The 15,134-nt window shown below is 44.8% G+C and overlaps 1 protein-coding gene across 2 annotated transcripts in view; it reads left to right on the plus strand.

The window, feature by feature from the left end:
* The window catches only part of CCDC170 (coiled-coil domain containing 170), a 63,455-nt gene that overhangs the window by 19,062 nt on the left and 29,259 nt on the right, over positions 1–15,134 (plus strand). For both annotated transcript variants that reach the window (XM_081140671.1, XM_081140672.1), the window contains exons 2-5: positions 3,037–3,165; positions 4,249–4,505; positions 8,772–8,916; positions 11,110–11,295. In XM_081140671.1, the coding sequence (XP_080996797.1) occupies positions 3,037–3,165; positions 4,249–4,505; positions 8,772–8,916; positions 11,110–11,295 (717 nt within the window). The remainder of the gene's footprint in view (positions 1–3,036; positions 3,166–4,248; positions 4,506–8,771; positions 8,917–11,109; positions 11,296–15,134) is intronic.

Genomic DNA, 15,134 nt, shown 5'->3' on the forward strand with positions numbered 1-15,134 from the left:
ATAGAAACCTCAGTAAATTCCCTGACATAGAAATAACATAACATAGCATGAATGTGAAAATACACAGCAGCTGGTACAGCTGGTACAGTCTGGGTGGACCCAGTTCTGCATGGACGGTGGGCAGCCACACTGGTGTACGCCAGTGAATATCGTCCCTGAATGTAGACTGTGCTCCCTGAGCACAGAGCAATAAGGGAGAAACCCATAACAAACCAAGAAAACAAACCCAGCAACAAAGCTCTTAACTCGGGTCAAAGAAGTCCAAGCCAAATGGAAGACTATCTGGAAGACAGCCATGCAGAACACTCCATAGGGTCTATGGGATAGAAAAGAGGGGCTAAGAGGAAAAGCTTAGCTGCAAATAAATACCTTCATATATCCTGTCAGCTTTCTATAGAAAGAGATTTATGACAAGGGATTAGCTCATGCAATGACACAGGCTGGGATGTCCCAAGATCTGCAGTTGGTAAGCTGGAGACTCGGGAGCCGATGGTGTGAGTTCCACCCTGAGTCTGAGTCTAAAGTCAGGAAGAGACTGAGGTCCCAGCTTCAGACAGAGCAAATTCTCTTGCTCAGCCTTTGTGTTCTATCCAGACCTTCCCCACCTTCAATGGGAAGGGTCATCTGTTTTACTTAGTCAACCGATGCAAATGTTAATCTCATCAGAAACACCCTCACAGACACACCCAGGGTAATATTTAACCAAATATCTAAATGCCCTGTGGCTCAGTCAATTCTCCTTAAGTTTAGTTATAAAATTAATACAATCCCAATAAAAATACCAACAGGGTTTTGGGGAATTTGACAAGCTGATTCTGAATTTCACATAGTAAAATGCACAAGTAAGAGTAGCCAGAATATTCTGAAAAAGAAGCCCTACCGTGTCTGGAAACGTATGGATGAGCTCCGAGCTGCCTTTCAGCCCTGCCCCACTGTCCTTCATCTGCTTTTGTCCTTCGGCCTCACTGCCTTCTCTCAGATCCTTGACCACACAGGGTGTCCTCCTGCCACAGGGCCCTTGCTCGGACTTTTTGCTGTTGGAATGATATATGTTGCCCCTGCTTCATTACCCTTTGACTTTTTAATTCCTATATAATCGTCACTTTTTTTAAGGGAAGGCCTTCCCTCCCGCTTCCCTAATCTTAAGCCACTGTCCTTTGTTATGTGCTTCATTCTTTCCTTCCCTGCATTCCTTTCAGTTTGAAATATTCAGTCATTAATGTGGTGGTTTGATGAATGATATTTTTCTTATTAGACTGTAAGCTCAGTGCCTGACCCAGCGTAGGCCTTCAGTAAATATTTACTGCTAAATAATCTCCAGCCTGCTAGACATTGACCTAGCAACGGTCTTTTAAACTCCGTAATCAAGTCTTCCTATATAGGCCCTGCTCCAGTGTCGGAGGTAGTTGCATCGTATGTGTGGACATTGCAGATGCTAGTGCTTCTGCTAGTGTTCTGCATTAGATCGCAGCCTCCTAAATGAAGGGCCGTATCTGCACAGTCTTCTGTGGCTCTCAATGTTATGTCCAGTGGACACAATGTATTTTCATAAGAAGGAGGTGTCAGATTATGCTATGACTCCATCATTGCCTGAAAAATGATGTTAGTCATTGGAAGAAATAATCGTAGCCATTGAACACTTAATTTCTTAATGAATTTTACAAATTGTGTGCCAAACATATTATAGTCCCAACCTCTCCTAAGTGACCTAGGTCCTCACACATGGCAGATTTCAGAAAATATTGCTCCGGTGGTTAGGCGGAGAAGTTTCCTCTGAATGCTGAGGGAGGCGCAACAGGATGTGGCTCTCTTATTAGGTGCAGTCAAACGATTTATGCTTTCTCTCCAGGAGAACATACCTACCATCTTCTTGGATATGTTGTGATTGGCAAACAGTGGCTGTTACTAAGTGCACCGAAGGTTTTGTTTGGCATTTTGTGGACTGAAACACACTGGCCATGACAACGCTTGTTGGAAAGCAAAGGGCTTTAGAATGACTATTGCATTCATGAGTATTTCCAAACAGTAGCCTTTGGCAGTGGGGCAGCTGGGCTGTCGTAAACAGGTTTTACTGGTGTGTCCCCTGGGGCCACTTGGATAATTCCAGGAAACCCTTCTTTACCTGACCTCTTTCATGTTCCTTTGGAAGCGAGTGGCTTTCTTGTATGTCTTTCACAAAGACCGCAGGTCCTGGAAACTCCATGGAGGTGGTGGGTGTGTCTGTTCAAGCTGAAGGGAGCAGGTGTTATGGTTTGAGGAAGACACAACTTGAGTGAGACACAGGCCCTTGAATAAGACACAGACCAGAGGCTGCTGGCTGTGACCCGCGGGCCAAACCCATCAGGTCTGCTCTGCAGATGTGTTTATTTGGGTCACACAGTGTTTCTCTTTTAAACATTAAAATTAGTTGCCAAGCTGTAAAAACTGGGGATTTTTGCTTCAAAAAGTCTGGATATATGACTTGTCTTGAAAAAGTGGGGTAATTTGGCCAGGGCGGGTCTAGATTTTTGCACTGGCAGCCATCAGCTGAGGGCTGTCCCCTTCTCTGAGACAAGGACTCCTCAGGCACCACCATGCTCTCTCTGGTCTCCGGCATTCACTGGAGTCGCCTTCGTGACCCCCAGAGAGGCTCCGAGGTTGAGAATGAATGGCACAGCACATAATTATGAAGGAAGCTGCCTCTTAGCCCCATGTCGGGTCCCCTGTGTCTCTTCCCACACTGTTCTTTGTTGACTATAGGTTCTGATCAGAGGTCAAATAGCATTTGAGTGGTGGGGGGAAGTCTGTAAAGTGACACAGGCCAGTTCTTACCTGCCACCCTGGGGGAGCGCCCATTCATCCCTGGGCTGAGTCCTGTCCCCGTTAGAATTTTGAGAGTGAGAATGAAATGGTCTGAACAAAACCCTCCTCTGGGCAGCATTTCAACACATCTGAACTACAGAGGACGCGTCTGTGTTTAATCTTGCTCCGCACAGCTGCACGGAAAAGATTGTTTTCACTCTCCTTTGTATTTTGTCTTTTGGGGAACCCTATCAGGAAATTTACGACCATCTTCTGGAAGCCCCGGTCACTCGGGAGCAATTAAACCACTATCGGAATGTGGCTGAAAACGCCCAGAGTGAACTTGCAGCAACTTTGGTCAAATTCGAATGTGCTCAGTCCGAGGTAAGATTATGCGTCTCTGTAACCGGGACTTTAGCTTCTTGTAGAGCCGAGCGGAGCACAGAGGCGATTACAGATGGAACAGTAGGGCACGGGTTTAAACCTTCCTGCCCCACAGCCGTGAGAGGCCTGGGGGCACCCGAGCACCTTGGGTGGAAGCCGCCTGGGCTTTGGAGGACTCTCCGCATCTCTCGATGTGCTCCTTTCACGTGAATTGCTTGCAGCCTGGAGCTCCCAGGCTGGAGTTCTCAGTCCCTTTCTTGGGATAGTTCTGGGTGCTGGGGGACGTTCTAGGAAGAAGCCTGGAACCCGTCTCCCCGCTGGGCTGGATCAGGTCTGCTGTGGAATCTCTGAGAGGGGCTCTTTAGACCCATCCTGCTCACAGCCGGGTGGCCTTGAGGTTGAGGAGTCGAGGCTTGTCTGTAAGGCAGCTGTCGGTTTCATGGGGCTGCCAGGACCTCACTGAAGGATGAGTGGGTGACGGGTATGGGCGATACAGAGACAGGGAGAGAGAGGTAGAGAGAGGGGGGATAACGTATGACGCATGCGCACAGTGCCAAAGAAGTGCATGCGTCCATAAAGGCTGCTTCTGGGGTGGGCTGATGGCATCACAGTGGAGCACGTACATTGTTCAGCATTTTGATGCCACAGAATTCATAAAAGCTAAAAAGTTTCCTTTGTATAAATCCTGTAAGGGAAACGGTTGTGGCCATGAAATTACAAATAGCACAGCGTGTAGGTTCCTTGTTCCCTTCGAGCAGCAGTCACAGGAGTATGGCTTTGGAAAACGGGTTACCATTGCAAAATATTTTATTGCCTTTTGCAAAACACACCACAAATGTCTCTTGAGGGAGACTAAATTACCATAAGACATTGCTCAATTGGTTTTGGAAGAACCCCAAAACAGAACAGGAGGTCCATTATTTCGGCCTAATTTCCCGCCCGGTAATACAGATACAAATATGAAACAAAGAAAGGAAAGGTGGATTAAGTCATGAATACAATTACGGTTTCGGGACTCTTCAAGGTCCTTCAGGCTTACGCCGTAGAGGTCCTTTTGGTCTTGTTCTCTCTTTTCCACATTAGCTTCGAGACCTCCGGTCCAGAATGCTTTCTAAAGAAGATGCCTGTCAGGAACTGAAAGCCCAAGTGGAGACCTACAGAGAGAACCACGCCAGAAAGTCCTCCCTCCTCGCCTCCCTGAGAGACAGGGTTGGGGAGCTGGAGGCAGAAGCAGCGGCCCGGGCCGCCGCGAAGGCCAGGACAGAGGCCACAGCCCGCACGGCGGCCAAGGAGAACCAGGAGCTGAGGACGCGGCTGGAGGAACTCGACGAGGAACTGCAGTAAGGGCAGCTCAGGGTCTTTCGGAGCTGCGTTAGCGTTAAACACTAGCTGCTGATAGCAGGATGCGCCTTTGGGTGTTCCAACGATTTGCATTAGTTAGCCTTGAAACTCAATTTTTAAAAAAAAAATATATATATTTTTTTATTGATGTCAGAGAGAGGGAGGGAGGAGAGAGAGATAGAAGCATCAATGATGAGAGAGAATCACCCATCGGCTGCCTCCTGCACGCCCCCTACTGGGGATCGAGCCCACAACCCCGGCAGGGGCCTGACCAGGAATCGAACCGTGAAACTCCAGGTTCATGGATCAATAATTAACCAATTATTGACCTCAGATGTGTTTGCTTTCCCTAAGTTCATTTCTTTTTTTTTTTAAGATGTAGTTTTTTATTTTTTTATTTTTAAAGTATATCTTTATTGATTTCAGAGAGAGGAAAGGAGAGAGAGAGAGATAGAAACATCAGTGATGAGAGAATCATTGATCTGGGGATCGAGCCCGCAACCCGGGCCTGTGCCCTGACCGGGAATTGAACCCCGATCGCCTGGATCCTAGGTCGATGCTCAACCGCTGAGCCACGCCCGGCCTGGCCTAAGTTCATTTCTATATGTCACCAAGAGTCTTAACAAACACAGCATTGCCCTAAGTATGTTTGTGCCCTATTGACTAGGGCTGCAAATGCTTATATAGACACTTTGGAAGACTTCCCCTAAGTAGAGGCTTGACCAGAAGTGGACATGGTGGAGCCGTGTACAGAGGGAGGAATTAATTCAGAAGCAAATAGGAAAATACCCCGGGAGCCCAGACTACCCCAGACACTCCTCATCTGGTTTTACTGCCAATTTGTGCAGAGAGCTCATGAAATCTAGGTCTCCCCACACTTGGCTGTGGCAAAAGGTGGTTATCGAGACAAAATTGAGAACTAGTGGTTCGTAAAATATACTTTTAAAATTCTACCTGTGATAACTTGACTGGTAAAATACTTGGTATTTATTTGATTTATTTCATCTTGAAAAAATACCCCAACACTTCCAGTTCCGGCTCGGTTTCTCCTTCCCCTTGCAGCGAACCTCCTACAAATGTTTGTGCGCACTCTCTGTGCCCGCTTCTCTCCTCTCTCCTCTCCTGGATCTGTCCCGCTGAATCCGCGCACTGAGCTCGCCACTGACCGCACATTGCAGATTAGGTGATTTAGTCTCTACCTTACTTGACCTACCAGGACATCAGTCACAGCTGGTTTCTTCCTGAAACACTGTCGTGTTTAGGCTTCCAGGGCGCTCCCCATGCCTGCTCTCTGCTGGCCTTTCCCGCTGCTCTGTCCTGGTCTCTCTCGCTTTCTTTACCTCTTCCCCTTGACATCCAAACCTTGGAGTGCCCGGGGCTCAGTCCAGGAATCTCTTTACCTTTCTAAGTCCACGCTCTTGGTAATCTCCTCTAGTCTCCTGACGTTAAGAATGATCTGGAGGCTGGTGACTCCCACATCTCTATATCGAGCCGGAATTTCTTCCCAGGATTCAAGACCCACGTGTTTTTCTGCCTGCTAGGCGTCTCCACGTGGATGTCAAAGAGGCATCTCAAACTTCACGCGTCCAACACTGAGCCCCTGGTGTTTCCACAAAATCCACAGGATGCACTTTCTCATTTCATTTAATGATAATTTCATTTTTCTAGTTCAAATCAGAAATCTCAGATCATCCTCGGTTCTCTTCCATGTTCTAGGCCTGATCCTTCAGTAAATTCCATGATCTTCAAAATATTTCTAATTTTTGACGACGCTCCATTGACACCCTCATTGCCACTATCGCCTATCCAAGCAACTATCCAAGCAACTATCGCCTGTGACCTGGATTGTTTCAATAGCCTCCTACGTGGTTTTCCTGCCTCGGCCTGTGCCCCAGGCAGCCGGAGTGATCCTGCTAAAACACAGACTAAATCCTATCAGAGCCTGTTCTTGGCTGACCCTTGAACACACCAGGTGTGATCCTACCTCAGGACTGTTACACTTGCTAATCCCTTTTCCTAGAAAGCTCTTCCCCCCAGATAGTGCACGGCTGTCTCTCTGCCTCCTTTAGGTCTTCATTCAAAAGTCACTTTCTTGAGAAGCATCTGAGATCTCACCTCCTGGCATTGTCATCAGTTTGGGCACAAATAAACTCTTATAAAAATTCAAAAGGATGTCACCTTCTCAGTGAGGGCTTCTGTGAGTAACCACATCTAAAATGTTACCCCAGTCCCCCCAAATATATCTTACCTTTTTCCTGCTTAATTTCCCCCCTTCAGCCCTTTTATAATATACTATATATTCTACACACACATTAATATTTGTTCATCTCCCCACTAGAAGGTAAGCTCCATGAGGGCAGGGGTCTTTATTTGTTTTGTTTGCTACTGTATCTTTAGCACCTTTAATAGATCCTGATGTATAGTAAGTGCCCAGTAAATAGTTATTAAATAAGTGAGTAATAAAAATGATATATACTCACTATAAAAATTTTTAAAATATAGAAAAGTGCCAAAAAGAAACTAAAATTACTCAAAACCTTGTGATTCCAGAAAAGCTATGGTTAACATTTTGTTGAGCAGATTTTCAGACAGTTGAACAGAAACGACATCATGTAATGAACAGTTTTTACTGAATAATATTGTTGATATTTTAGAAGGTCTTTCATTATATCATTTTTAATGGCCCGTGGTATTCCATTGCCTGAAATATCATAATTTACTTAGTTTTCTTTGCTATATTCTGTAGGTATGTAGGTTAGTTCCACTAAAAAAAGTGGCTCAGAACCAAGATGCAATGAATATCCACATGCACTCATATTTCTACATTTTTGTGATTATGTCCTTGGGATAGACCCCTGGATCTTTGCTGGCTCAAAGTGAAATGCACATAGAAGTGGAAATAGTTTAGAAACCTTCAGCATAGAGAAGTGAGATTGAAATCTTGGGCTTAATGTATGGAATCTTCTATATAAAATCAATCAGAACTATAGCATTAATTGTGCCTTTCATGAGTCAGAGAGACTGAATAAATATTACCTTTCATATGCTGGAAATAAGAACCTAGAGATGTATTGACGTTGGTCTTTTATTGTTATACATTTTTCTAAATAGAAATATTATATGCTTTTGAGTCTGTGTAATTACACGCTTTGTTAATCTTTGAATAGAGTGAAAGGATACTCAATAAACACTCAACACAGCAAAACGGGAAAGCAATAATCATGTTTATTATCTGGAATACTGAAAAAAAAAGATAACAAATTGCTGAAACGATTTCTAATTTGCCTTTAAAATATGTCTATTTTATAAGGCTCTCTTAGCCTTTAACAGTTAAAGCATGAGAAACAGACTGTGCTATCTCAGCAACCCACCCGAGAGTTGAAATCAAGTATTTGTAGCAGAACATAAATGGACTGATTTTCCTTGACTGGTCCCTTCCTATATGCTTTAAAAACCTCTGGGTTTGCCCGGCTGGTGTGGCTCAGTGGTTGAGCATCAACCTAGGATCCAGGAGATCGCGGTTCGATTCCCTGTCAGGACACATGCCCGGGTTGTGGGCTCATTCCCCAGTCGGGGGCGTGCAGGAGGCAGCCGATCAATGACTCTCATCATTGATGTTTCTCTCTCTCTCCCTCTCCCTTCCTCTCTTTGAAATCAATAAAAACTTTTTTTTTTTTTTAAAGAAGAGAATAAAAAACCCTACAAAACTCTGGGTGCCTGAGAACTAATAACAACCTTCGCTGTGATGAAATCTCTCTCTTTTCCCAATGTGGGAGCACCCCCTTTTCCTCTGTATTTTTTATTATGCCATGAACTAGGGAATGACCTAACTGACCCTTACAGATCATTGTATGGTGTTTGAAAATAAAATAAGCGTGGTCCCCTAGGACTAATGTCGCAGCACCCTTCTGCTTCCCCGTGGGACCCCAACAGAGACCCATGGAGCGTGGATCCACGTGTGAACTAGAGGCCTGTCCGCCACTTGTGCAGATCCAGAAGGCTGGGGACAGCTGACAGAGGATCTGCCTTCCTGGCTGCCACTGTCTCTAAGATGCCGTGAAGATTCCCCTACATTTCTGCACAGTGTAGATGCCCCAGAATTGCTTCCTCTTTTCTCCTGCCTTTCCAGGGCTTGCGTGACAGTGACATGCTCTGCGTCCGGGAAACCGTGTTGAAAGTGATGGTTTCCCACGGAGGGCTTAAGCGCGGGACCTTGACGCCTGTTATGGTGCTAAAACTTGACTTCTTTGTTATTCGCCCGATAGAAAGTGTTTAAAGGAAAACGAAGACAGTGAGCGCCGAGTCTCAGAGACCTGCAGGGAACATGAGGAATTTCGGGCTCAGCTTTGTGACTGCTTGGAGCCCGACAAGAGGACTGAGAGGACATCGGATGAAGATTTAATTCTAAAGGTATTAAAAAGACTGTGCATGTAGGGGGTCATTTTGACATGTGCCGTGAAAAGAAGAGCTGTGGCTGAGTCTGCGAGTGGTGAGAGAAGGGGGCATGGTCCAAATGCCACATTACCTGAGTGCGTGACCTGGGACAAACCGTGTCACCTCTCAGCCTCAGTTCCAAGACCCTTTCCAGCATTATTGGGGATTAACTATTCTCCAGAAAGAATTAATTGTTTTTGTCTAAAATATGCTTCAGTTGACAAATACAATGAGCTATTCAATTTAGTGATGTGATTTAGGAAGATTTTTGTTTAAGACAGAAACACACACACACATAAAAGAAAAAACAGCTGTGTGTCATTTTGGGAATATTTGTTGAGTATAAAGTACTTTTTATTATTACGTCACAGCCCCAGAATAACAGTCCCGCTCTAATGGTAGGTTGCCGTCCAGATGGAAATGAACTATCACCTGAACCGTTCCCTCGGCCCATAGTGATTCACTAGGGCACCTGGAGGTGTCTGAGCTCTCGCCATATCTTCGCTCCTTTTCTGTCTGAGTTTTTCACATCCTTGCTCCCTGGCAGGTTCCCACGCAGCCATTCCTAAGGGCACCTCCCAGCTGTTTGTTAGTCTGCTCCCCACATATCCCTGAAAGCTGGACGTGCAAGCTTCACTGATGGGTGGCTCAGGCCTAGAGTCAGCCTGGTACCCTGGTGGGTGCTGGGTGCAGCTCCTCCTCCTCGCTGTTGCTAACCTGTGGCCAGGAGCCTGGCTGCAAAAGTCTCTTCAGAGGCGTAGTTGGGGGATACTCTTTAAGGCCAAGTGGTGGGACAAAGAAAAGGGAATCCAGGAGCTCCTTTCACACCACCCTTTCCCAGGTCAGAGCCAACCTCCAGGTGCTAAAGTGGGTGTTGATACTTCATTAATCATGCCGTTTTATTTTCCGAATTTCTAATGCTTGGACAGCTGGGGAGACTGCCACTCCCAGGGCTACTCAGTTCTTAGTAAGTGACTCACCTGGGAGCACAACTTTCAGATGCAAACCAACCACTCCAGAGCCCACACCCCAGCCACTTCTAGCTCTGGCCACTCTCCCTCTGCCTTAATCACATCCCAGTGCCAGGTACCAGACAACTAGGGACAGCCCCTGCATGCCAGGGCCTGCTGAAATTATTCAAACTAGCCCACCCTAAGCCTGCTTCTCCTGCCTCATCCATGTTTTCCCCTCACCCCGTCTGTCTCCTGACTGCCCTGGTGCTTCCCCTTGTATCAATGAGAGGATTTGTTTTTAAAAGTCCTTGCCTGGCCGGCGTGGCTCAGCGGTTGAGCATTGACCTAGGATCCAGGAGATTGGGGTTCAATTCCCGGTCAGGGCACATGCCCGGGTTGTGGGCTCGATCTCCAGTGGGGGGCGTGCAGGAGGCAGCTGATCAATGACTCTCCCATCATTGATGTTTCTTGCTCTCCCTCTCCCTTCTTCTCTCTGAAATCAATAAAGACATATTAAATAAATTTTAAAAAGTCCTGCTTTCTTCTCTGTATTTCTCTCCTGTGCCAGGTAGTGCTGTGCATGCAGTCAGTGCTTCCTTTCCCACACGCCCAGTGGCTGGGGCTGCTGTGCCCTCTGTAGACCATCACCTTCCCTTGATCATTTGACGTCAGGGTGCTTGTCTTGTCTGGAAGCTTTTGGCTGAACTCTCATCATTGTTACCTTGTAGCTACTTAAAAAAAAAAATATATATATATATATATATATATATGTATATATATATATATATTTATTGATTTCAGAGAGAGGAAGGGAGAGGGAGAGAGAGAGATAGAAACATCAATGATGAGAGAGAGTCATTGATCGGTTGCCTCCAGCATGCTCCCGACTGGGATTGAGCCGGAAACCAGGGCATGTGCCCCGACGGGGAATCGGACCGCGATCTCCTGGATCACAGGTTGATGCTCAACCGATGTGCCACTCGGGTTGGGCTGTAGCTACCTTTTGATTAATTTAAATTTGACTGCTGGGTCTGCCCATAACAACGGAGTTTAGAGGCATCTTTTGAACACGTGGTCTCTTGAGTGGATGGGGGTAGAGCTCCCACAGTTTCCATATGGTAATGCAGTCATTGGGGCATAGGGATCGGAGTTGCTTGGAGAAAGTGGTGTGAACTTGTTTATTTTCATAGGACCACAGTAATTGCTTTCTCTTCAGCTTAGGGAACTGTGCAAGGAAAATGCACTGGTGAAAGGACAAATTATTACCCTCGAAGAGACCGTGCATGTCCATGAGATAGAGGCAAAAGCCAGCCGAGAAACGATCATGAGGCTGGTTTCAGAAGTCAACAGAGAGCAGAAAAGAGCTGCCTCCTGCGCCGAGGAGAGGGACAGGCTGAACCAGGTACAGTGCGTGAAGTGTGTGTGCATCCGCGGTCATGCTTATGGAGCAGAAATTGAAGACTGGGTGCCGGTGGGCACACCTGCTCCGCAGGCCGCAGTCTCCCAGGGCTGCTCCTAGCGGGAGGGCTGGCGGCGTGGGGCTCAGTGACCCGAAGAGGCCGTTCGGTACATAGCCAGAAAATTAGAACAGAGAGATACGAAACACAAGGACAGAGTTGGTGGAGAATGTCTTCCTTTAAACCATAAGGATTTAAAAATTTTTTCAATTTATTTATTTGAACAAGATACAAACTTCTAAGTGGACACAATAGTATATGGTGAGAAGTCTCCCTCTAACCCACTTCCTGCAGCCACCAGTTGTTCTCAGAGGCAACCTCTGTTAACGATTTCTTATACCTCCCTAGAGATATTCCATACACACATATGCATATATGCATATACTTTTTTTTTATTTATTTTTAACAGAGGCAACATACTCTACAAGGTATATTTTTCTCTTTATTTAAAAAAAATGGGACTATACTACATCCTATCATGAACTCGGGTGCTGTCAGTAATCTCATATCTTATGTGCGAGAATATATCAATAAGACAAAATCCTAGAAGCAGGCTTGCTGGGTCAAAGAATATGGGTATTGTAATTTTGAGACATGTTGCCAAAGGAAACTGACTCTTAATTCTAAACTTTTATTTTTACAGTGAGTTGCTTGATCTTTTCAAATTAGCTGGACCTGTTTAAGCATGAGAATTAATACTGTGTGTCTTTTAACACTAAAGAATCCTTTAATTGTATTTTTAAAATTTTGTGATGAAGAAACCAATTCTTGGATTAATAGTAATGATCAATTTCCAAAAGCAAACATGAGTAGTGCAGTTAGTTACTAAAATACAGAGGAGACAATTAAATAGTAAAGGAGATGGAATTTGAAGTTAGGTAATGACTGAGGCAGGAAAGAGAGGTTCCACGCGGGGTCAGGGCCCTGTGGCGTCCCCCAGGCTGAAGGGTTCCGGACTTCGTGGGGTGCAGTACAGGGAGCCACCTTTGCGGGAGTCTCCTTCTGGGCCTTCCATGTCTGCGGTGATCACTGCCAAGCTGGGTGCGATGGGAGGATGGGGTGTGAAATGATTCGCAGTAATGATAATAATTTTCACCCCCTGCCTTTCCCAATTCCCCGCATCACAAATCCCTTCTTACCATTGGCTTTCTTCTCCTGACACAATAGCTTTGAGAAAAGAGCTCAGGTCTTATCATTGTTACCAAGTGATTTTAATCATTTCAAAACCCTTGTGTTAGTCAGCTTGGGTCACCCTACCGAATACCACAGACTGTGCGGCTTAAACAACAGACATTTATCTCTCACAGTGCTGGAGGCTGGAAGTGCAAGATCAAGGTTCCTGGTGAGAGTTGTCTTCCTCGCCTGCAGAAGGCTGCCTTCTTGCTTTGTGCAGAGAGGGAGAAAGTTCTCTGGTGTCTCTTCTTACGAGGCCACCAATCCCACCATGAGGACACTGCTCGCATGATGTCATCTAAACCTGATTACCATCTCCAAACACCATTGCACTGGACATTAGGGCTTCACCATATGCATTTCAGGGGGACACAGTTCAGCCCACGGCAATCCTCAATTACTTTACGCCAACATTTTCTTATGAAAAAATGAAAATATATAGAAAGAGTGAAGAAATACAGTTAACACCGATCCACAAAAATGTAACAGTTGTTAGCATTTTGATATATGTTTTATTACTTTACACCACCCTACATAACCACAATGCCATTATCACATCCCAGCATTAACAGTAGTGCCATGGTATCATCTGGGGTGATTTTCAAGCCCACTGGTTTCTTGTTCTCCCTTTGAGATGTGGAATTTTATTTCCTTTTCCTGTGTGGGCTGGACTAAGTGACTCACTTCCAGTGAATAGAATATGTCAGAAGTGACGAGATGTCACATTTGAGATTGGGTTATAAAAAGCCTGTGACTTCTTAGATGCTCTTTTGATCTCTCTTGCGCCATTGCTTTGACGGGAGCCAGCTGCCATGTGATGAGACCACTCAGGCAGCCTGTTGTAAGACCCATGTCGCTAGGAACTGAGGCCCATCAGCTACCGTGTGAGAGCACGGAGGTGAATGCTCCTTCAGTTGAGTCTTGAGATGACTGTCACGCTGGCCAGCAACTTGACTGTAACCTTATGAGAAACCTGGAGTCAGAAACACCCAGCTAGGTCATGCCCACGCTCCTGACCCTGAAAAACTGTGAGATGATAAACATTTGTGTTAAGGGACTAAGTTCGGGGTAATTTGTTTCACAACAATAAATAACCAATAATCACCTAATATTCAACATTCAGCTTTCATCACTTGCTACAAGAATGCCTTTTATAGCTGTTTTCATCCTCAAATTGGGGATCCAATCTATGTTTACTTATTGTGTTTGTTGATTATTTTTAGCTTTTATAGTTTTGTTTTTTTAAAAAATAGCATTGGCTTGTTGGAGAGAAGTGGTCTGATTGCATCTTCATGATATTATTTAGCTTGTTTTTCTATACCCTCTACACTTAAAGTTGTAGCTAGAGTCTGGATTGGATGCAGAGTAAACCTTTTAGACAAGAATATTTCAGTGGTGAAGTTGTGTGCTTCATGTTGCATCACATTGGAGGCGAATAATAGGAGACTCTTCCATTGTTGCTGACACCAAGTTTGCCCATCTCTTTAGCGTAAAGGTGTATTTTTTCTTCAGCTTTTACATAAGGTATCTGTGGGGTAATAATTGGCAGGTGAATCCTGTTCCCCATTGTGTTCCCCTAGTGGCATTAGCGTCCATCGATCCTTGCCTGGATTAATTTACATCAAGGGTGGTGGCAAAGTGGTAATATCCTAATTTTACTGTCTTACTTATTAGTTGGCATTCTTCTGTAAAGAAAAGCTTTTTTTTTTTTTTCTTTTCTCTTTCCTTTTCAATTCTATGGTCACATGCATTTTTACTTATTTACTGTGTTAAAATCAATTATTCTTTTTTTGGTGTTGAAAACCCATCAAATTTGGCCAGCAGAAGACCCACCGAGATGGTCTCTGTACCTTGTAAGCTGACTCCTTTCGTCTTTCATCGCCTCCTTGCTTTCCGACGGGAGATGCTATCTTGGGCTCACTTACAACTTTCAGACTGCAAACTGAGGAGCTTTGTTTCCTTTTACTGGCGAACGGTGCTTAGAAACAAGATTTAGGCTTTGCATGCTCATTGCTATTGGGGGTGTTGTTGCTCTCAGTGGATGGAGCTAGAAAAATATTTTTAGTAATAAATTTATAGAGGTATTTTTATTTATTTTTATAAGTAAATTTATTGGGGTAACATTGGCTACTAAAATGATATAGGTTTCAAGTATACATTTCTATGATATGTCACCTCTGTATTGCATTGGGTGCCCACCACCCAAAGTCAAATCTTACTGTGTCGCCACATATTTGACCCCTTTACTCCTTACTAACCCCCCGCCCCTTGCCTCTGGGATCCACCGTACTGCTGTTGTGTCTGTGATGCTCAGTGAAATATGCCAGACAGAAAAAGTCAAGACCTATATGGTTTCACTCATCTGTGGGATATAAAACTGAAAGCAACAAAGAAAAACAAACAAAAAATCACGGTATTTTTAGTAAAAAGAGTTTTCTTGATATCTTTTTATTTTCTGTCCTTTGAATACCAACAATATGTACTCAGTTGCTTTGTCTTACAATATACATAAAATTATTTCAGAATTGCACTTTTAATGCTTTACCTATTAGTAAGTTTCTGAGTGAAGTTTACGGCTCTCCGACTTTTCCCATTAGCACTATCTCCAGTC

The sequence above is a fragment of the Miniopterus schreibersii genome (genome assembly GCF_964146895.1).
Source record: "Miniopterus schreibersii genome assembly, chromosome: 6".
Taxonomy (NCBI): Eukaryota; Metazoa; Chordata; class Mammalia; order Chiroptera; family Miniopteridae; genus Miniopterus; species Miniopterus schreibersii.